Here is a 24221-nt window from a genome sequence, read left to right on the forward strand (position 1 = left end):
AACACGCATGTGGATTGTTCCGAAAGTTGGTCAAATGATAGTTTTAATTATCTTGGGGAGGATTTTATAGCTTTCTTCTCTGCCTGTTCTGCTTGGGTTTGGGGTTTGTTTGCTTGTCTGTAAAAGTGTGGGGGGGTTGCTAACTTTGCTTGCTTTGAGACCTGTAGTAAATGATTTAAAAGTTGGCTCTTTTATTATCTCTGCTTATGACATGAGATTTTTGAGGTAATCAAAAGCTGCTCTGGCTGATCCAAGAGCCTTCCACTGACAGTAATTATGTTAACATTGAGAAATGTCTAAAAATGGCATCAGTGCCCTTTTGCTTTTCAAACTACCTGCATGTTCTGACTTTGGATGCCTTCTTTGAGTGTAAAGTCTTAAGAGTAGCAGGTTAGTCTAAAAATCTTATGAACAAATGAAAAATGGAGGACAGTTAGGACTTATTCTAATTTTGTGCCATTAGATATCTTAAGTAGTCCAATAGATTAAACAAAGAATAAGTACAATTATTAAACTCTCCATACCACATGTATCTAAATTTTTGTCCTGGGCTAATGCCAGTTCAGTTCATTTTACTTTAAATACAGTGGTAGCTGCAGCATTAAATGAAACAGAATAGGATTTATTTGGAAGCAAGTGAGATGTGAGATAGAGCCATGGTCAACACATAACTAGGAAGATACATTGTCTGAATATTCTTTTTTAAATCTTATACACACACACACACACACACACACACACACACACACACACACACACACACACACACACACACACACACACACACACACACTTGTAGATTTGTTTTTAAAATACTGCCATCATTCCTGGTTAAAATTCAGCTGAAATGCTTTTATACTTTCTTATGCCCAAAACAGTAATACTTATATTTCTTAGATCTCTAACATTTCTAACTGAAACTTAACACAATGAGAAAGTAACAATCCTGAAACAAAAATCTTCCTTACATCATCCTGCTTTAAATCTTAAAAGTTGAAAAGATTTAAATGGAAACTCCTGTGACACTGTTCTTTTGCTTAAAAATAAGAAAGGAAATGAAAGGAAGAGAGGAATTCTTGTTTTTCAGAAAGAATGGCTATTTATGGTGTCATGCTATTTAAAGGAAAGAAAGTCCCGTGTTAAAGAGTTACGGATGATTTGGCATTTCCTTAGAGATGATACCTGAAAATATAGGTTGATTTTTAAGTAGCTGGGAACAAATTAGACATCTCCTGTAGCTATAGGATCTCTGTCCTTACAGATGAACCAACTAAAACCCAGAAAGCTGAGGTGCTGCCTCAGGTAGCTGCACACCCAGGGCTCCTCCATCCTAAGTGTCTGCTTTCAGACAAATCCACATTTGGTTACATGTTTATGGGAGCCATTCTTTGTCTGTTACTAAGCCAAGCTGCCTTGCTATGTTAAAAATGCTGTGGTTCCCATAGCAAACAATCGCTGTGGAAATCTTTCTTAACATAAAATAATCTTGCATTTGTTCTTTTTTCTGTGAGTGAAAAATCCCCCAAATCCATGTGAACATTTCAATTTATGATGTGGTTCCCCCAATAAGAAAGAACGGATATTTTTAAGTCTTCATCCACTCCAATCAATCATGCTAAATGTATGGTGGTTGTTGCTTTTCTTCTCTATTTGTAACTTGTATCTCACATGCCCTAGGCCAGAGATGATCTTCTGTGTAGAAATCTTTACAAAGCCATCAGTGCAGGCTTCCAGCCCTTAATTTGCTAAACTTTGCCTTGGGACCTGAATGTATTTTCTAATGCAGTCTGCAAATGAGAGAATCTGTGTGTTGTCTTACATACAAGCTGGTGTTGAAGAACAGAGCCCACTTTTTACAGTTCTAAATGCTTCCTCTCACATGGAGCATTCTATTCAGTGGGTTTTCCTTGCGCTTCAAGGCTATCATATCTATGTAGTTTCCTCTTATTTTTGGCTCTACCTCCAACCTTAGCCATTGTAATGAAATAGCATCTCAATACAAGCTCAGTCTAACAGAGTTTAACTTTTACTTATTCATTGGAATTTGTCACATTTTAGATAAAGATTGTTTTACTTAAATTCTTTCCAGTATTTTATTCCAAATCAATTTTACTTAAAAATTTTCTCTATAATATGTCCTTTTTTTTCCCCAGTAAAATAAGGCTTGAACCCATGGCCTCAGTACTTTGACTTGGCATTTTTGCGCAAGGCTGGCACTCTACCACTTGAGCCACAGCTCCACTTCTGGCTTTTTGCTGGTCATTGGAGATAAAAGTTTCAGGGAACTGTCTGCCCATACTGCTTTGAATCACTAAGCTTAGTTCTCAGTCTTCTGGGCAGCTAGGATTCTAGGTATATGCCACCAGCACTCTGCTTCTAGAATATATTCTGTAAAGAAACTTCTTATAATGGTGAACAGACTAGATGATCATTTTAGAAGTTTGGGTTGCCCAAAGTTCTATTTCCGGGGGGGAACAGAGGCCAGAGTGTCAGTTCATCTGTAGGTCTACCTGCCTCTGGCATTGGCTGGCACAGATCTGATCTTAACCTGAGAACGCACTTCCTTCTTTCCTTACTCTCTTAGTACTCGGTGTCCTTTCCCGTCCTTCCCCTTGAAGTTAAAGACCCTTCTTGTCTTCTTGATTGTGTTTGTCTTTTCACTTGGTGAGTTTTACGTTAGACCTGTTTGACATTGGTTTTCACTTGAGAATAAGTGAGTAGACATACGCATAGGCATTTCTCTTAGGCTTTTATTATAATAATCTTGCACTAAGCATTTAACCTCCCCATTGCTAGCATGAGGACACTGAGGACATGAGAGGTTTTACAGTGGATCTGGGCTCTGGCTTCCATGGTGGAATTGCCTAGGCCCACATTCAGAGATACTAACTCACTAGGAGTAGCATTGAGTCTTACATACTGACTTTTTAAGTTGCTTTTAATGTGATATTTGATGTAAGTTAAGTAGATCTGGAGGAAATAAATGACTGAGCTTGTCCAATTTCCACCCCACATGAGCTCATGATATTTTTTTCAAAGCCACTGTGTTGTGCAGCCTTTGAATTTGTGGGGTTACTGTCCAACTCAGAATCTCGTGCACCACAACTGTTACGAGCATGGCTGAGCTAGCGCCCTAGCTAAATTTGCATATTATAATCACTAATACAGTTTAGGTTCTTAACTTCCAAGGTAAGAATTAAATTTCTAAGCCTCATGCTTTCCCCAGAGGAGAAATTTCCACTCACTGGACAAAGTTTAGGTTATAGAAGTAATCATGCACTTTTTTTTTTTTTTTGGCCAGTCGTGGGGCCTGAACTCTGGTCCTGGGTACTTTCCCTCAGCTGTTCAGCTCAACAGTGGCGCCCTACCACTTGAGTCACAGCACCACTTCCGGCTTTATTTCTGCTTATGTGGTGCTGAGGAATCAAACCCAGGACCTCAGGCATGCAAGGCAAGCGCTCGACCACTGAGCCACCTTCCCAGCCCACATGATAATTTTTATACAAAGATTGCATTTCATATAATATGACAATGCAAGTTTCAGAGAAGTAGATTTTCTCTGCCTAATGGAATGATGTTTTCACAACAATTACATAGTTTCAAATTATCCTAGTTGATACACAATAAACAGTTCAAAGGACTTTTATTTTTTCCTCTATTTTTAATCTACTTCCCCCCTTTTCTGTGTACACACACACACGCACACACACACACACACACACACACACACACACACACACACACACTGAATCCCACTTCCCTTTGCTTTTCACGGGGTGAAATTTGATTTGAAATGTAGATGCTAACAATGAGACTGCTTTTAAATATTTTCTCAGTAGACTCAAGGAAAACTTTTGTTCTCTTGAATTTAGTAGGGGAGTCCTTAAAATTTAAAAACATACTAATAAACAAAACCAGAATAATTCTTCTGTAGGTAACTCCCTGATACCTTGACCCAGACAGAAATAAGCTGACAAATTTATTATGAGCCTACAGAATTTGTTTAAAATTTTCAGGTAATCTATAAAAATGAATAACTCTACTAGAAACCCAGTAGTAAGTCTACTCATGATTTCTCATTGTATGTGTATTTGAAATGTTTATTTTTAAAACTATAATTCAAGTATTTATGAACACTTCTTGGTTGCTTAACATTCATAAAGCACATGCCCTTTGTGCCTGGTATATTTTTAAGATGCACAGGGATTTAAAATGAAAAGGTGCAGGAAATTACAACTCTGACACTATTGTATTGTCCTGATAGACCTCACGGGTCTCCAATAAGGCCTCCATGCTTGAATTGTGTGCTGTTAAACCAAAGCTCATGGTTCATTTGACTTCCTGATAGCTTCATATTCAGAGAGAAAGTTGCCAATAAAAGCATATTGAAAATATTAAACATGCCATATTAGATAAGATTTCCCCTGGGGGGAAAAAAGCAAAGGAAAATAAAACCTCCAAAGAAAACATTGTTTATTGAAATGGTGTTAGGGCGCCTCCTGATGTCACATCTGTGTATTACACAGCTCATTCCACATTCTTTGACTTTTTTGGTAAATTTGGTTGCTTTCTCTTAGAGGTGTGGATTATTTCTAGATCTTACGTTTTAATGCATTTCTCTTCCAATGGATATACATTGATGGGTGGATTTTTTTCTTGATATAGTATAAAGAGGGTGTAATGCATTCTTTGAGTTTCTTCTGTTCTTTCTAATTTGTGAGACTTCCCTTTACTCTGTGAACTTTGTCTCTCCCTACCAGATAACTCTGTTCTTCCGTTGGCTTTATTTTCATAAACAATTGATCTCACTTCCTTTAGGCTTTGGTTTTTGTGGGCTTTAATGAGATCCCTTCTGTGTCATGCCTTTGGCTTTCTTTGCCTGTAACTTCCATGCATACATACTTTTCAACAGAGGACCAAGCCACAGTTTATACATAGACTCAATGGCTAATGGCTTGGCCCTCACAATCCTCAATCCCTAGTGCATCAGAAGGCAGATTTAGATATCCTAAGATTCATTTAGAAAGAAAACCAGAGGACAAATTGATATTAAAATAGTTAGACCAACACAGGGTATTTAATTTGATGTCCTGGATACCAGGCTTTTATTACAAGTAGTATATATTTGTAATCCATATGCATTGGAATTGTATAAATGGCCTCTAGGCAGTGTTTGTCAGAATAAATAAAAGTTGAAGCTCTTCAGCTTTGACATTGTTGAGATTATAGACAGAGGAAGTATGCAATCACAGTGCTTCTTCTATGTAGATTTATGATTTCTCACAATAGAATTCTTTTTTAAAAAATAAATTTTTTTATTGTGAGAATACTGTACAGAGGAGGGGTTACAGTTACATGAGCAAGGTAATGAGTACGTTTCTAATCAAGCATCACACTAGAATTCTTTATCCCAAACTTCCTGGATGAGTCCCTTAGCCTCTGAAAATTCATATGATGGAAAACTAGATATAGCATTTTACAGCTCTTAGGTCCCTGCTTTGACAGTCTAGGATAAAAAAATCTCTAGGAAGGAAAAAAAATACAAGTTGAAATCTATGCTGGGCTTTATAGGACAAAAACATGAATTAAAATCACTCTTCCACAGATAGCATTTGTGTTTACCTTCTTCATTAATCTGTAAAAGATACCTTCTCGCTGGGTACTGGTGGCTCTCGCCTGTAATCCTAGCTTCTCACGAGGCTGAGATCTGAGGATCACGCTCAAAGCCAGTCCGGCTTATCTCTTATCTCCAATAAGCCACTAGAAAACTGGGAGTGGTGCTGTGGCTCTAGTGGTAGAGCGCTGGCCTTGAGCTGCAGGGAAAGCACTTAGGCCCAGAGTTCAAGCCCCATGACTGACCAAAAAAAAAAAAAGGTATCTTCTAGATGTTAAAGGATTATTATTGGTTGAGAGTATTTTGTTTCAGTGCTGGGGGGGGTCATTCCTAAGGCCTCCTGCATACCAGTGCTTGCCTCCTGATCTGCACCCTAGCCTAACAGAGAACATGTTTTCTAAATTCCACCCAGAGGAAGCACCTTTTTTCATTACTACTCTCAGAGATGACATCGCAGGAGGCAGTATTATTCTACTCTATTCTGATATGTAATCTTGTGTTTTAGCACTCAGTGTTTAACTGAGGCTTATAAAAATGTTATGCCAACAAAAATCATTTACCTAAACATGTTAGTTACCTACTTAGCTTTGATTTTTATTATCTTTATATAATTATATGAAGGGGTTTTAGTTTACCATGTCAGGTTATGAGTGGTCTTCACAGTAACCCAGACATTTCCATGGATTTGTTCTACTGTCACCAAAAGACACGACTTCCTTATTCACACAATCTAAAGTAACTTATCATTTTCTCTAGAGTATTTGAATCAGGCTTGTCCTGTAAACTCAGAATTTCAGTGTTTTTGTGTGTGGTAAATAAATTGTTGTGGATGAATCAGGAAACTGTAAATTTGACTTGAACATAAGTAGCCCTCTGGACTAGCTCATAAAATCTTTCTACTTTCTGTTACAGTGTTTCTAAGGCCTCAGAGAAACTTGGAATCTGTAGACCCACAGTTTACAATTCGGAGGAAAATGGAGCAAATGAGAGAAGAGAAAGAGCTGGTGGAACAACTTCGTGAGGTATTCAGGAAATACTAGCAACCAAACAGTCCATCCCAAGACTGAAGCAGAATTTTATGTTTTTAAAAAGTCCTAGTTCCAACTCTAGCTAGGTCACTTTCTGACTCATTGGGACTGGGTAAGACACTCAGACTTTCAGTTCTTTGTGTACTGAAAACAGTTCTAATTCCCTTTTATGGGGTTTGTAAAGAGTATATGACAGTAGAGAAGTAGAGATGTTAAAAACATTTGAGCATTACTGTTTTTGTGTGTAGTGTACTGGGGCTTGAACTCAGAGCCTGGGTGCTGTCCTAAGCTTTTCTGCTCAAGGCTAACACTGTACCAATTGAGCTACAGGTTAACTTAAAACTTTTTGATGCTTAATTGCAGATATAAGTCTCATGAACTTTCCTACCTGGTCTGGCTTCAAACCACAATCCTCAGATCTCAGCTTTCTGAGTAGATAGGATTATGACAGACAAGGATGCACATTAGAAATTGCTTTGTGAAGCTGAGCACTGGTGGCTTACACCTGTAATCCTAGCTACTCAGGAGTCTGAGATCTAAAGATCATAGTTCAAAACCAGCCCAGGCAAGGAAATCCATGAGACTCTTATCTCCAGTTAACCACTGGAGAACTGGAAGTGTAGCAGTAGTCTTGAGCAAAAGAGCTCACAGACAATTCCTAGCCTCTGAGTTCAAGTTCCATGACTAATTAAAAAAGAAGGTTAAAAAAAAAAAAGAAAAAGAAATTGCTTCGTGAATTTTCATTCACCAAGAAGCACTGTGACTGGAGGTAGAAGATGACTCCAGAGCTTCGGAAAGGATCCAGATTCTCTATTTAACCTTCTCTTTCACTGAGTAATTATTGAGCACTGAGGCAGGATTGAAGGTGTTGGATATAGGAACACAAAGGCCCTGATGATAGGAAGCCTGTAGTCTATTGTAAATAAACAGGGAACAGATAACAGATGCAATTCCAGGTTGCAGGAGCAATGAGTACTAGGAATAAAATTTAAATTAAAGCTAGTCAACAGCTTTGTCAGTGTAGGTCATACTTCACATATGGTAAAACAGGTGAGCAAGAGTTCTGAGGCTGAAACTCATGGCCTGGTTACTGTCCTTGAGCTTTTTTGCTCAAGGCCACTGCTCTGCCATTTGACTCACAGCTCCATTCCAAGCATTTTGGTATTTAATTGAAGATAAGAGTCTGATGGACTTTCCTGCCTGGGCTGGCTTTGAACCACGATCCTCATATGTCAGCCTGTTGAGTAGTTAGGATTACAGGCATGAGCCATTAGTGCCCAGCTCTTAGCAGCATTTTTAATTGACTGTAGTTAACTGAACAATCACAAAGAAAAAGAACCTGAAAACGAGTAGAAGTTAAGATATTCCTCTCAAAAAGTGATGTGTATCTTATAGCTCTGTGATATACTGTCATGTTGGATCATTTGTGTTTTAATTCAGCAACATAAAATTAGAGATTAAAATAGTGCTTAAATAATTACATGCCTACACTCAGGACAGTTCTGCAAAGAAGACTTATGTGATTCTATTATATGCCTGCTTTTTTTTTTTGTGTGTGAAAATACCGTACAGAGGGGTTACAATTATATGGGCAAGGTAATGAGTACATTTCTTATCAAGCATTGTTGCCTCCTCCTTTGCTTTTTTTTTTTTTTCTTTTTTCTTTTTTGGTTGGTCGTAAGGTCTGAACTCTGGGCCTGGATGCTGTCCCTCAGCCCTTCAGCTCAAGGCTAGCGCTCTACTACTTAAGCCACAGCACCACTTCTGGCTTTTTCTGCTTATGATGTGGTGCTGGAGGAATCGAATCCAGGGCCTCATGCAGGCAAAGCAAGCACTCTACCACTGAGCCACCTTCCCAGCCGCCATATATGCCTGCTTTTCAAGTTTTCATTTATTGCAAATAACCAGATCCAGCCATCTCTTCATAGGCTTAGACTCAGAAGGGGCTTCTAGGACAGAGCAGACACTCAGGGTTTTAGAATTGATTTCTCTCCTGCTCCCTAGAGCGTGGGGTGGCCATGCTCCTTCCTCTGCCTCTGCTGTGTTGAGGCTGAACCCTTAGCCATTGCATATGAACATACATGCTGGCCCTCTGACAGGTGAAGAGAAGGCTGGCCAGCTTTGTGGTTTAATGTTTACATCATATATCTGAGACACAGAGTTGAAGAACTTAGTAGTATGTTATAATGTTATCATAAACTGGGTCCTATTGATCACTTAATAGTTTGATTTAGTGATACACAATTAGAGACTCAAAGGGTATCTTAAAATTAAGATATATTTCAGAGAGAGATTTATATAACTCTATTGTATGCCTAATTTTAGATCTGGACAGATATTTTTTTAAAGAGAAAACACAATCTCTAGATTCAGTAGTACACTCCTTACTTTAAAAATGCCCAAGACAAAAGGGACTGAAGGCATAAATCAAATGGTAGATTTCCTGCCTAGCAATAAGGAGGCCCTGAGGTTGATCCCAAATACCACAAGAAAGAGACAGAGAGAGAACTTGGTGATCCATAGGCATATAAGTGACCTAAATCCATGCCAGGGGAGTTCCAGAAGGAAAGGAGAATGAGAACTGGGCAGAAGAATTTTTTCTCAAGATGAGCAAGAAGATGTGGCTGCCAGAAGTAGCTGGAAAGCCCAGTGCTGGTGACTCACACCTCTAATGCTAGCTCCTTAGAGGTTGAAATCTGAGATTTGTTAGTTGAAAGCCAGCCCAGACAGGAAGGCCTGTGAGACTCTTATCCCCAATAGCTACCAAAAAGCCAGAAGTAGAGCTCTGGCCCAAGTGGTAGAGCATCAGCCTTGAGCCCAAAAAGCTAAGCAACTGGACCTAGGTCCTGAGTTTAAGCCCCAGTACCAGCTCAATCAATAAATCAATAAATAATAAACTACTGAATGTGTTTCTGGACAGAGGGAATTTTTATTGTTTGAAAGTGTTAAGTCGCATTGATACTTTCTAGCTCTGCTTTATCCTCCTCCTCCCCACAATGAGTTTGTAGGTGCTTTTAGCTGTTTTTGTTAGGTTCCCTCACTCTCGGTAGCAACTGGCTTTCTCCTCTTTCCCCCAGAGCATCGAGATGAGGCTGAAGGTCTCTCTGCATGAAGACCTGGGGGCAGCACTCATGGACGGCGTGGTGCTCTGCCATCTGGTCAATCACCTGCGGCCGCGCTCCGTGGGCAGCATTCACGTTCCCTCCCCAGCGGTTGTAAGTAAAGGCCCGCAAAGGAAATCCCCTGTGACTTGGCTCAAATCCTTTCTGTTGGGCTCCACAAATCCAGAAGAATAAAAAAAAGGAGGTCTAGGAAAGCAACTTTTTCAATAGAAAGAGAATGTTTTAAAATTAATAGGCTGGGCTGGGAAGCTGGCTGGAAGAGGGCTTGCCTCGCGTGCATGAGGCCCTAGGTTCAGTTCCTCAGTACTACATAAACAGAAAAAGCCGGAAGTGGTGCTGTGGCTCAAGTGGTAGCCTTGAGCTGAAGAGTTGGCCGACAGTGCCCAGGCCCAGAATTCAGGCCCCACAGCCGACCAAAAAAAAAAATCACTAGGCAGATGGTCCTCCCCTTTTTTCACTCCTCTCCCCTTCCCTCCCTTCTTCTCCCCTTCTCTGTCCTTCCCTTCCTGACAAGGTCTCGCTAAGTACTCCAGACTGGCCTCAAACTCATGATGTAGACCAGGCTAGCCTTGAATTTATAACCCTTCTGCCTCACCTCTCATGTGCTGAGATTCCAGGTATACAACCACTATACCTGCTTGGAATTAGTTTCTTTTGTTTATCTTTGATATTTTGAGATAGCCCTGTAAAGATGTGCACTCTGGGAAAACAGCATAATAATCTACTAAGTCAGAGGTTAGTCCGCTGGTCATGAGTTTAACAGCTGCCTTACCACACTGCGTTTGGGGATAACTAGTAAGGAAGGTGAAGCACCTATACCAGTGTCCTCAAGTTCTCACTTCCATACAGGGTAAATACACATGCACAGGGAATACTTGTGGGTTTTGTGTGTGTCAGTACTTGAACTCCGGCCTGGGCACTATCTCTTAGCTTTTTTTGCCGTCACTCTACCACTTGACCACAGCTCCACTTCTGGCTTTTAGCAGCTAATTGGAGGTAAGAGACTCATTGACTTTCCTACCTGGGCTGACTTCAAACCATGATTCTCATTCCTACCTGCGCTGACTTCAAACCATGATTCTCAGATCTCAGCCTCCTCAGTACCGAGGGCCGCTGGCATGAACCATCTGCACCTGGCTTGTCCTTTATTTTTTTAATGTTTAGAAATATTTCTTTATTATGTTTGTAGGAATCAGATTTAGGGCCTCTGTGCTAAGCAAGCACTCTACTACTGTGCTACACCCAAAGTCTCGAAGCCAGGAAATCCCAGAGGGTGGTATGAGCCAGGAGAGAGATACAGAGATAGCTTCCTGGCTGAGTAGCTGGCATTTTGGATAAGCGTGTCTTTGAAGCCTGTTTAGGATGTCCACAAACAGTGAAGAAAGAATTTCTGTGCACAGCTTTTGCTTTGCATTAAGGGAAGCAGAAGAGCTTAGGGGCTAAGAATGTCTGCACCGAATTAAAATTCCTGATCTACTTCGAAAAGCTGTAAGACTTTCGGCAACTTGATTTCCTCTTCTTGTTAGGATGAGATGAGGCATAACATAGCAGATCCATGAAAAGGTGAACCATTACTGTCATGTTTATGCGCAGCAGACTTTTTTAACTTTGGAGGCCCTAATCTCCAGCACAATCTCCAGGATGGAAACTTGAATGAAGCCCCTTTTCCTCTTCTCTCCTCCCTCTCCTCCCCCAGAAAGCTTTCACTGTGGCAGTATGTCCCCTACTTCTGTTTTTTCTCAGAAGCAGGAAAAAATAACTGATCATTGTTTCAGTTCTCACTTTCTTTTCTGTAATGTTGATTTTTTTTTTTAAATTTTAAATTTAGCTACTTTGTGGTGCCAGAACCATTGGGAGCGAAAAGACTAGTTTGGCTTCTTTTCAAATCTGATCCTTATAGCTTTGGTGTAGGACAGTAAATTTTGCCTGTTATATAATGTGGAACTTCCCAGCATCTTTTGCAGATGAGGTCCAAATTGCCACAAAATTTAGCTGTTTGCCAAATTATGACTTATTTTTCCTGAATGATTCCAGAGACAGTGTGTATTCAACCAAGAGTGTACTCTACTGTCATAACCAGGACTTCTTACTCTGTGCATATTTTATTAGTTTTCCGGGAAAAAGTGCTGTATTTTTTAGAAAAAAAAAATATATATACATAGATATATTTTGTTTGGGGGGGTCCGGTCGTGGGGCCTGAACTCTGGGCCTGGGTGCTGTCCCTCAGCTCTTCAGCTCAAGGCTAGCACTCTACCACTTGAAACACAGCGCCACTTCCGGCTTTTTTTCTTTTTGCTAATGTGGTGCTGAGGAATTGAACCCAGGGCCTCATGCATGCAAGGCAAGCATTCTACCACTGAGCTACCTTCCCAGCCCCTAGAAAATTTTTTTTTTTTGAGTAGATATACTACCTGACTGGAGAAAATAGAGAAATATAGAAGATAAATAAATCATTCTTTATTACATTACCAAAGACAATCATTACTAATCACTTTACTAACGTTTTCCACGTTTTCCTTAGTAAGCTTCTCACATCTACTATTTGGTAGTATTTAAATTTTATTAGAAAAGCCTAAATATTCATCTCATTAAAATTCTTTCCAAAAGTGCTTTTTAAAACTATCACATTTTAGCCAATGCTAAAGTATAGTTTTTCTGCTTAGACATTTAGTTTGTTTCTTTTTTTTTTCTTTTTTGAACTGATAATGGGATTTGAACTCAGGGTATAGGCACTGTCTCTTAGCTTTTTTTTCTCAAGACTGGTACTCTACCACTTAAGCCAAAGCTTTACTTCTGGACTGTGTGTGTGTGTGTGTGTGTGTGTGTGTGTGTGTGTGTGTGTGTGTGTGTGTGTGTGTGTGTCTGTGTCTGTGTGTGTCTGTGTCTATGTCTGTGTCTGTGTGTCTGTGTCTGTGTGTTGTGTGTGTGTGCATGCAGTTAATTATTGATAAGAATCCCACAGATTTTCCTGCCTGGTCTGGCTTTGAATGGCCTTCCACAGATTTTAGCCTCCTGAGTAACTAAGCTAGGATTACAGGTGTAAGCCACTAGCATCTGGCATGTTGGTTTCTAAGTAAATGACCACTTATACTAGTCAGCCTCTTGCAGCTGTTAGCAGGCCCAGCCCTGATTTGCTCTCCAGGAGGCTCCATACCTGCTGTGCACATATTGGCCCACAGCCCTTTGGCACTGCTAGTCCCCAGGTGTCCTCTGCTTCATTGTTTATGGCCTTCTCCCTGTAGGATGGCTGTCATTGTGTGTGTTTGCGTGTTCCTTTCCTTGTCACAACCTCACAGCCATGAGGAGTTATCCTGGATCATACCACAGCTTCCTCTGACTATTGATATGTCTGTCCCACTAGAGCTAAATGGCCATGAGGTTTGTCTTTTGGGTTCCACAGTTATATCTTTCACACCAAGTAATGTCATACACAGAATAAACAGTAAATATGGCTAGCTCTCAACCATCAGCCACCTTTCCCAGCAGGATTGCTGCCACCACTGAGAATTCCGATTTTTCATTCATGAAACTAATATTGTCCTTTTTTTTTTTATCTCAAGTGCAAGGAAGACGGTGATAGACAAAATCTGTGCCATTATCCATGTGCCAGGAGACTGTACCTTAGGAAAAATGAGTTTAAGAAGGAAACATTGGCCCCTCAATTAGTGTGTTTTTTTTAATATAATTAGTGTGTTTTTTCACTCTTTGAGGCAAAACTATAACCATTGTCCTTGAGACAAGTACTTTTCTACCTGAGGCTAGATAATAATGCTAAGAATAGACTTTCTTTCTTCCAGATATGAGGAATCTTCTTTGTGTAGCTCGAGTGCATTCTCCATTGACTTCTTCTAGGGTGACCTAAGTAATTTGAATGTTGTGGGGTACCATCGAAGCTTTAGAATAGATCCACTAAACCATAAGACATAAATGGAGAAAGATAATTGGCCCAGAGGGTCAGAGACAATTGTAGGGATTTCATGGGAAGAAATGCTTCTTCATGCCCTGACTTGTCTAGAACCTCATCCTTTGTTATCCCCATGTCCCTCCCTCAGGTCTGCTTTCCTGAGCCTTCCTGAAGCCACCCTGCCCTGAGATGGGCATGGGTAGGCAAAGCCACCTAAGCACCTGTTTAGTGCTTCTTTATGTGGCCCATATTGAGAGAGACACAGTGTCTGCTGGAGCCAGGATGGACAGTATTCTCACCCCCCAACCACGTCATTCCTTATGGCTTGGAGGCAGGCCTTTTCTTCTTAGAATAAATACTACACAGATTTATACTTTAATGATGATTGATTTGTGTCCTCAATTTCCTTCTATCACTTATAACCAGGATGAGAGAAGACTGTATAAAACACAACTTCTGGAACTACAACGTGTAGCTTGAGTAGTAGAATACCAGCCATGAACAAACAAACAAACAAACAAGCAAAAAAGCCACAGTAAGAGTACAAGGCCTTGAGTTCAAGTCCTAGCCCTGGCACAGTTAAAAAAAAAGGGGAGGGGAAGAAGGAGGGAGATGGAGGAATTGACAGAAAGAAAGAAGGAAGGGAGAAAGGGAAGGAGGGGGAGAGAGGGACGTTAGAAGGAAAGGAAGGAAAAAAAACCATGACTTCTGCACAAGATTATTATGTGCTTGCTTTCCTAAGGAAATCAGTAGCGCAGTATCAAAATTCATCAAGAAAGTTTGAAATTTATCATGTCAAAACTAGAGAGTGTAAATCAGATGTGTCAAAACTAGAGAGTATGAATCCGATATACCTGTTATCCTTCACCTTCAGGATCTTGTGAAAAAAAGGTCACTCAGTTATTAGAAGCTGTGGGGGGTTAGCTTCAGGTTAAGTCCTGTTTGTATTGCTATTTATTTTGCTGCATCTTCTGGTTAAATCTGATATTTGCATGACTTCTATGTTAATTAACCTGGTGGATTTGATGTATTTGTTTTGGAAGGATGATGGTTATGGTATATTTTTTGGTGAATTAAAGTAAGTTACACAGCAGCATGATCCTATAAAATGTGTATGTGTGTATGCACATGCATGTATATACATGCCTATATTTGTGTGCAGAAAAATTTGCATATAACATGGATGTACACATAGGTATACATGCATACACACATAATTATACATATACATATAGGCACTCAAACATGTACACACACCATGTCTGGATATAAACCACAGCATTCAGGGTTTTAATAAAATCTTGTAATTCTTATTTTAATATGTTATTTCTCTATGTTTGCATTTATAGCCCAAACTTAGCATGGCCAAATGCAGAAGAAATGTGGAAAATTTCTTGGAGGCATGCCGGAAACTAGGAGTACCAGAGGTAACATCAAACTTAATTCAATGAACCATATTTTAAAATAAACCTGTACTATATGTGTTTGAAATGTTGAATACAGGTAAAGCTTTGTGTCTCTCATTTAGTCTTCCTTTCTCAAGGAATCATTTTGGATACATTATACAATGTTTTAATTTAACTTGTTCTAGTGTGTGAAATTAAAATGGTTTTATTATTGCAGGTTCAATTCTGAGGCTTTCTCTCTTTAGGGAAACTAATTTCCTTAAGGTTTTAAAATCAGTGTGAAATTCCAAACTTAAAAGAGAATCAGTCAGCCTGATTGGATGGCATCAGTAGATTCTCTTAAGAGCAGAAATGGCTGAGGTTGCATGACCTGGGATCAGGTAGCATTGGGAGACTTGGAGAGTGAGTGATAGCAGCTGATTACTTCCTATCCCAGCAGCTTAAGCAGAGGCCCATAGTTGCCTACTAATTGCTGGTTTTAATTCCCAGTAGTTGCATTTTGAGTATATGAATCAAACTAATCAGTGTTGAAAGTAGTATACTTATTGTTATTAATACCAGTAATAATAATAATTATTATGCATTGATTTATAAGTGATTCATGATTTATATTTACAGTTTCTCCTTCTAATCTGCTCATTTGGCAATTCTCCATAGCCATTCTAACCATACAATTGGTTACTTGTTCCTCTGCCCAGATGTTTGATTCTCAGGCTTTTAAGACTTAATGTTAGGAACCTAAAATGGTTTCATAGGGTAACTTGAGTCCACTCTGTGAATTTGGGGGTAGTAGCCATTTATACTGAAAAGTTTCTCATTTGTGGAAAACAGAAATAAATACAAATTCTCTTTCTTAGGATTTCTCTTTCCTTTTTTAAACTATATTTTTACTATCTTTAAGTAGTTGTACAAAAGAGTTACTATTCAATAAATCAGTTCATAAATACAGTACATCTTGATCAATGCCACCCTTTCTATCATTCTCTCCCTCCCTGTCAATCCCTCCCGCCAATTTTTCTAACTTCATAGGTTAGGCATTGGATGTTATTACTGCATTTGTTCCTCCCTTTCATTCATCCGCCCCCCCCTTTCCTTGACCTCACTCACACATACATGGATGAAGCAACTTTTAAAAAACTCTATCATGAAATACTCTTTGAGTGGCATCTGAAATTGATTTCAATATAAATCAATTCAGCCGTAGGAGTTGAACTGATCAAGATCTTTTTTCCTCTGTGTTCCTATATGTCCCTTTCTTCTTTCTTTTTTCTCATATTTCTTTCTTTACTTCCTTCACTGTCTTTTAGCAAAGAGGTCTGCAGTTCAGAGTAGTGGCCTGATTCTAGTTTTCTGGTTTTTTTTTTTTTTTTTGAGGGAAAGAGGTGTTCTATTAAATCAGTATCAAACCAAAGGAATTTATACATTTTGAAAAAAAATATAATCTTATAAAATGGACCAATTCTTCTTTCAATAGTATTGATCTGTATGTTGATATCGTATTGTCCATTCTTGACTTGAAATACTCATTAGAACACACATTTCCCCTAATAATTTGATTCTGCTGGGGGCAGGTAAGATTCCCTTGTGTGAATGAGAACTTTATGGCAGGTTTCAGATGGTAGATTATTTGGTCTGCACTAAAAACTACTAAGTTATGACCTACCACCCTGGCATTATTTCAGCTCCTCACAGGTTTTTAGCTACAGTGGTAAAAAATGAAAAGAGAATGTCCTTACCCATTTACAGTGAGTAAGGATTGTTAACTCAAAAAGGAAATTGAATCACCATAAAAATGCAGGTCAGGGTGTATCATAAATTCTACCCCTGGCATTGGCTGCCCAGCATCAGTAGCAGTTCCTAACTCCAAAGAAAGTCAAAATAGAAAAACTAAATGACCTGTCTTGCCAACGTCCCAATGCACTATGCTTAGTAACAAGTATATTTTGGAAGTTACTTTTGAGGTTTTAAGTACTTTTTCAAGTCTACAGGGTGCATGTGAGTATGTACATATATAGCCATCCTGATGGATACTTCAGTAGCATTCTAGTTGTAGTGAGAATTACTTTTAGACCATTCCTACTAGAAAAAAAAAATGTATGAGCAGCTAGACACCAGTAGCTGATGCCTGTAAATACAGCTACTCAGGTAACTGATCCTTGGTTCAAAGCCAGTCCAGGCAAGAAAGTCCATGAGACTCTGCCCTCCAGTTAACCATCAAAAATCCAAAAGTGGAGCTGTGGTTCATGTGGTAGAGTGCTAGCCTCTAGCCACATAAGCACATGTGTGCACGGACACAAACACACACACACACACACACACACACACACACACACAGAGAACAGTTAGAATTTCTTAGAATATTATTAAGAGGAAGGAATACCCCAGTGGAAACCCAGCAATTCTCAATTGGAAGGTAGCTAGCAATTTGTCCTGTTGGCATATTTGAATGTCATAGAAGGCACTTGTCCTGTTGGCATATTTGAATGTCATAGAAGGCACAAGGAAGTTTCCATTCAGGAATGGGTCGGCACTCTAAGAATGGGTTGCCGTGTGGTGGAGACAGATGGGCTCTCCCCTCTTAGATAAGCATGCTTCTTTCACTTCTTAATGAGGTGCTGGTTGAATGTCTATCTGGCTCACTGGGACTGATGATTTACACTAGAACGACAGTTGTTTCACAGGGGTTCTTGGAGAAGTTTCCTATCTACAATTAAACATTTTAATAAAATAGTACTGGGCCAGAGTTTGCTCAAGCCACCTAACTGCAAACCCCAGTACTGCTGACAGCAACGATAAGAGCTGGGTGCTGGTGGCTCATGCCTACAATCCTTAGCTACTCAGGAGGCTCAGATCTGAGGATCCCAATTTGAAGCTAGCCAAGGCAGAAAAGTCCATAAGACATAAAAATTAATCAGCAGACAGTTTGAAGTAGAGCTGTGGCTGAAGTGGTAGAATGCCAGCTTTGTTCAAAAAAAAGGATAGTGCCCAGGTGCTACATTCAAGCTCCAGTGTCAGCGCATGCATGTGTGCACACACGGGCGAGCGCGCGCACGCACACACACACACACGCATGCATGCACGCACAGATAGGACAATAGGACGAATAGCATTACTTTTTTTCTGTTGAATCAGATGTTTGAGTAACACACATCCACTGATTTCCCTGTAATCAACATAGGTAATGTTCTGTAAGTTGTACGCTTCTTCTTTCTTTTCCTTCCACACTACTTTCATATACACAAGCTAACTCAGACTTTGAATTCTGCATTCTATATGCTAAAATAGCCTTTGTTAGAGGCATCAACTCAAACTGCACATCCAGGTAAGCAGTTCATGCAATTATATTAGGAGCATGTGGACAGATACGAGGAGCTAAGGAGATCTAGTTTCAGTATTACGTGTAAAGTCCTATAAGAGGATGGGAGCAATTTTAAAGTTGTCTCGATGATGATAGTTTATTGTATTTCCTTACATGAGCAAAATCACAGAGATTTCCATCAGGACTGGTGATCTTTCATGAAACATTTATGTGTGATTCAGCAGCTGGAACCACACAACTGGTCTGTGGTTAGTTGAATATCCAGGAAATGTGTCCATACAGGACGTGGTAGGTTAGCCCCTAAATATACTGAATAAACAGTTGAGGGAAGTGGGCAAGACTGTCCCACATGGAATGTTGAGCTAACTATTTACAATGGAGGGGAGGCGCGGTATTGCAGTGGTCTGAGGTGTGGCTTTTCTATCCATGTGGCTTCTTGTGGGGGGGCGGGGGCATGTTGAGTTTTGTAGGCAGGGCAAGGACCGTCCATATACCTTTTGGAGGCTGATGCTGGCTTGGTGACATGATGCAACTGTCTTTGATTTCTGTATGGGCTCCAACTTGGTCTCCTGAAAGGCATTGATGGCTCCTAGATCTTCAGGACAGGGTCTTTGTATCACCCAACAGTCTAAGCCTGGGTACATGAAGCTATTTATGGACATCTGAGCTTCCCTTGCCAATTCTCTGTACCTTTGGTCCTTCATGGCCTCTGATTCATGGTTGGCTATTAACCTAAATTTAGGGAAGTTTTATGATTCTCAGTATTCTCTTAGGGTGAGAGAAGCCTATGATTTATGAAGCTTCAAAGGTATTAGAAACTGGACACTTGTGGCTCACACAGGTGAGCCTAGCTATTCAGGAGGCCGAGATCAGAGGATTGCAGTTTAAAGACAGATGAGACAGGAAAGTCCATGAAACTCTTACTCTCCAATGAACCACTGAAAAGTTGGAAGTAGAGCTGTGGCTCTAAGTGCTAGCCTTAAGGGCAAAAAAAGCTGAAGGAGAGTGCATAGGCCCTGAGTTCAAACCCCAGGAATAGTGGCATGCTCATGAGCGTGCATGAATACATGTGTGGACACACACATACTTTTAGAAAAATGAAAGCCAGATGCTGGTGGCTCACACCTATAATCCTGGCTACTCAGGAAGCTAAAATCTAGGATTACAGTTCAAAGCCAACCTGGGCAGCAAGATAATGTGAGATTCTTTTATAGTTTTTTTTCCCCCAGGAGCTGATGACCAAACTCAGGGACTTGTATTTGCCAGGCAAGTGCTCTTTCACTGAACTAAAAAAAAAAGCCAAAAGTGGGGGTGTGGCGCAAGCAAAAGAGCACCAGCTTTGACTGAAAAAGTTAAGGTAGAGCACAAGGCCCTGAGTTCAAGCCTCATTACTGGCACCTGGCGCGCGCGCACACACACACACACACACACACACACACACACACACACACACCCAACACCTGGCGCGCGCGCGCGCACACACACACACACACACACACACACACACACACACACACACAACATATTAGAAAACATTGATTTGGTTTCCCAGGGAATGTTGTTTTAAGGAAGTAGCTTTGGTCTCAGAACTCTGTAGGAATATGGCCCTTCATTTGACAGTCTTGCTGTTTAGATTAGTGGGGAACACTAGCTGTCTCGTCCTTCCTCTGTTACTGCTTCCAGGGAGACAGCGGCACAGGATGGAGTCTCAGTTGGTCAATGCCACAGACATCATTGCAGTTGGTGGCTCCTCCTGTCTGCCTAGCAACCTCAGGTCCCTTCACTACCACAGGAGGTGATAGGAGGGTGATGGGTTTTCATTCACATTGGCAAAGGCAAGCCAGTGGGGTCCCTCAGCTTCTGCACCAGGCAAGTGGAGTTAACAATAAAACCCTAGAGTATGTTCACGTGCTAACCATGATTATGTAATGTCAATGTAATTGTGGCTGAGTTTCTCTTTTGTTTAGTGGTTTGCATACCTGTACTTTTGTATTTTGAGATTTTCTACTTGAAAGTAACAGTACTGAGTTTCCTAGGTTGGTACCCATTGTGAGGATTTAGGAAATGACACTTACTCACTTGGAGAATCAGGATTTTTGTTGTTGAAAAGACACACTGTGTAAATTGAAGCTCCTGTTTTATTTTCACCTTGGGGAGAAGTGAGTTCCTTATCCTCTTTAAGCTTATGCCTCTTTTTGCTCCAAACTGATGACTTTCATATCAGTTTTGGGGCGGGGGGGGGGGGGTGTTAGGGGTGGGTGAGATTGTTTGTTTTAATTTTACATTTATATTGTTTAATTTTAAGGTTGAATAATCAGAGATGCAGACTGGCAAGCTTAGTATTACAAAGTTTGCAAATTCATAATTCATTAAAAAAGAGTGCATCTGTAGCATGTAAAATCTGCTATCTTGTATGCATTTACTGTTTGGGTGAGAATCCCTTCCCAGTGCCTACCTCTTGGTCACCTTAGGTCACTGGTCTGATGGCTTTTCTGTGTGGTTGGTTGAGAACAAACCATTTTAGAAGCAGCATCTTTAAAAAAAGGTTTTGAATTGTGTTTGTAAATAAGTTAGCTTACCTGTATTAGAGCTACCTTCCAAATCCATAAAGTTAGCACTTTATCATTATATATTTGGAGAAGATTGGAAATCTGCCTCTGCCTTTCTTGTCTTTCTTATAAAAAATTGGGGCTTTAAATCTTTCAAAGTGACTGACTGTCAGTGTAACTATGCTGATATTTTGAGATTTAAAAAATTTAAGCATATTGACCTCAAATTAAGATTATATTTCAATAAAAATAAAATAAATAAATTAGAATTATATTTCAGTAAATAAGTTCCAGATAAGGTTAGCCGTTACAAGTTAGACAGTATGACACTCAGAACATCTATTAAAAACAAGGTCCATTGCCAGATATGTCCACATTTTCTGTGTATGTCCATATTACTTGGGAAAACGGATGCAATATTTAATAGTAATCTCAGTCATATACTTGTGTTCTCTCTTGATCACTTGACCTTGATGGACTGATTTTTGTTCTCCATGACCAAAATTAACATCTGTACTTGCCTCTGAAGATTGAGTGGATTAACTGGGGTTTTCAAGTAGTTTCAAAAGTGGCAAGTGCTCTTTAAAGACATGGTAAAATTCTTCTTTAAACTCTAAAATTTTTATGCCTTTTTTGCATTGTCCAATTTTCATTTTCAGAGAGAAATAAAGTCAAACTCTAAATCCCTCTCATTAAGGTGGAATTGCAGAAATCACACAAGTCCGAAAGTCTCAAGCTCCCTTAGGAATTTCAGCCACATATACATCATGGTCCCTTTGCCAGGGCTGGAGCCGATGTCCTGAGCCCTGGGGCCGAAGCAGAGATCAGTGCTCAAGCAGTCCACATGGCAGCCTACTCCACACATTCATTATCATGCTTCAGATTGTTGCCTACCTGCTGGCTTAGAATCACTCATTTTCCTTGAAAGGTCCTCAATTAATTTAAACCACATAGTGGTGACTCTAGGCCCTATCAGAGTTTAATTACACCCAGCTTCTCTGCCTTGGTGGAATGGTTACATGGATGACAAGAGTAATCTGTGTTAGAGCTTTTGGGGGAGTGTACCCCTGAGGATACTTCATGCCTGAATACACACCCTGAAATCGGCAGCAATGGGCTAGTCAGGCCTTGGATGGTACTCTCAGGGTGGGGACCAAACATGCTCCATGGGGTTCTGAGAAATGTCTTGAATATTCACTGGAGATGCAATGGTTTCCTTTTAATATGGAAATATTACAGTTTACATGTAAGCCTTCTTTCTATCTTATATCTGTTTTGTTTAGGTCAAATCAACACTGCAGGCACTGTTGGCTCACACCTGTAATCCTAGCTACTCAGGAGGCTGAGATCTGAGGATTAAGGCTTGAAGCCAATCCGAGCAGACAACCCAAAGAGTCCCTTATCTCTAACTAAGCAGCAAAAAGCTGAAAGTGGAGCTGTGACTCAAATCATAGAGTGCTAGACATGAGCTAAACCTGAGTTCCAGTCTCAGTACTGGCACATATGTGCACATGACACGCAACATGTTCCCCAGTGAAATTCAGTCTCTGTAGTTGTTTTAATTTTGGGGAGAACTCTTAACAATAGAATTGGATTGATACCTCCAGATCCTTTGAGAAAACATGTAAGATCTGGATGATTTGTTAAACTTTTTGGTAACAGGATCTCTACTTTCAGAAAGAAAAAAGCAAATGGTTGTAGATTTACTCAATTCACTCACTTGCCTGAGAGCTTGTGTGAGGATGGGGGCAACTTCAGAAGAAACTTCAGGACAAACTTCTTCAGAATCACTTACTCTGATTTGTATCTGCCTCCAAGAAATGTGAAAATGTGCACACTTGAAACTATCTTGCTGAGTGTGGACATGAAATGGCATTCATGGGGATAGGTCACAAATATTTCAATCCTTATTTAATGTGAAAGTAAAACCTCAAATTTTCTTTCTTACTCCACACTGCCATGATCATCATTGCTAGTTTTAAGCTCTACAGTTTAAAGTTGTGGTCCAGCAAATCTGTGAGTAAGAAAACCACTTACTTCCTGGCGGCAGTGGGCTGTGAGGGCAACTCCAAAGGCTAAGTCTCTAAGTCTTGCTTTCAGTTAAGTAGGTGTTTGGCCTGACTGTTAAGGGTAAAACACGGAAGCCCAGATCCTGTACCAAATCCGTGTAGGAGTGCTGTTCCTCTAACTGTACTCTAACTCCAGAAACTTTCTCCATACTTAAATGTACATTTGCAAAAATAGGAAATTTTATGCACTTTGTGACATATGTAAGGAATAGCATTCTCCAGTTCACCAGTAGTCCTCAAATGAGCATAAATAATATGTATATGTGAATTAACTTTTGGAACAAAATACTCAGTTTGTATACATCTAGGGAAATACATGAATTAAGTGAGTAGTAAGGCTGGTGGTCATGCTGGTGCCTGCCTGTAATCCTAGCACTTGAGAAGCTGAGGCAGGAGGATTTCCAGTATGAGGCCTAGCTTACGTGAACAAGATCCTGTCTGGAAAAAAAAAAAGAAATAAAGGATTAAATCGTCAATTTTTTAATGTTTTTCCTTTAGCAAGGTTAAGTCCTAAACATCCCAAGTGCAAACTTCTTTTTATAGCCTCGGGGAGCACATGACACGGCTTGAATATGAAAGCTCTTTGAAGCCCTGAAGGGTGTGGAAAACTATAGAATGTTCTATGTTCTGTCCCTCCCGGGGCTATTGTAGGTCAAGGATCTCTCTGCTCTGTTTCCAGAAAGGAATTGGGTACCCTATTTTTCTTTTGTAACCAATTGAAAATCTTTGGTGGTGGGTAAAGGGGTTTAACTGGTTGAAATACAGGGTTACTTCCGCCACTTGCACGAAACCTAATTGTGTGCTGCTTTCCAGCTGTCCTTGGGTGTATATTTAATCATCTCCACTCTCTTTCTGTTCTAACGGCTGCCCTCGGAATAGGCTGACCTCTGCTCTCCGTATGACATCCTGCGGTCGGATTTTCATCACATTCGAAAGACTGTTGACACTCTGCTGGCCCTCGGGGAGAAACCCCCACAACCAACTTCTGCCCTCCGCTCTCGAGACCTAATAGGCTTCTGTCTTATCCACATTCTCTTTGTAGTGCTGGTCTATATGGCTTACCGCTGGAATGTTCTGTCTGTCTAAGGCCTGCATGTGCATCCACACGCTCTGAGCTGGCTCCCTGCCCCATCCCAGGCTCCTCCCTCCGAGCCTTTGCTTTGCACACTTTATGCCTCTCATTCTTCAGCAATCTCTGAATTGTGAAGCT

General features: G+C 40.2%; 1 protein-coding gene across 1 annotated transcript in view; it reads left to right on the forward strand.

The window, feature by feature from the left end:
- Positions 1–24221, forward strand: part of Lrch1 (leucine rich repeats and calponin homology domain containing 1) — a 167925-nt gene that overhangs the window by 135173 nt on the left and 8531 nt on the right. The window contains exons 16-18 of the mRNA XM_042685436.1: positions 6527–6636; positions 9720–9857; positions 15018–15095. Coding sequence (XP_042541370.1) covers positions 6527–6636; positions 9720–9857; positions 15018–15095 — 326 coding nt within the window. The remainder of the gene's footprint in view (positions 1–6526; positions 6637–9719; positions 9858–15017; positions 15096–24221) is intronic.

Source organism: Dipodomys spectabilis, unplaced genomic scaffold, assembly GCF_019054845.1.
Source record: "Dipodomys spectabilis isolate Male_0828 unplaced genomic scaffold, ASM1905484v1 ptg000095l, whole genome shotgun sequence".
In the NCBI taxonomy this organism is placed as follows: Eukaryota; Metazoa; Chordata; class Mammalia; order Rodentia; family Heteromyidae; genus Dipodomys; species Dipodomys spectabilis.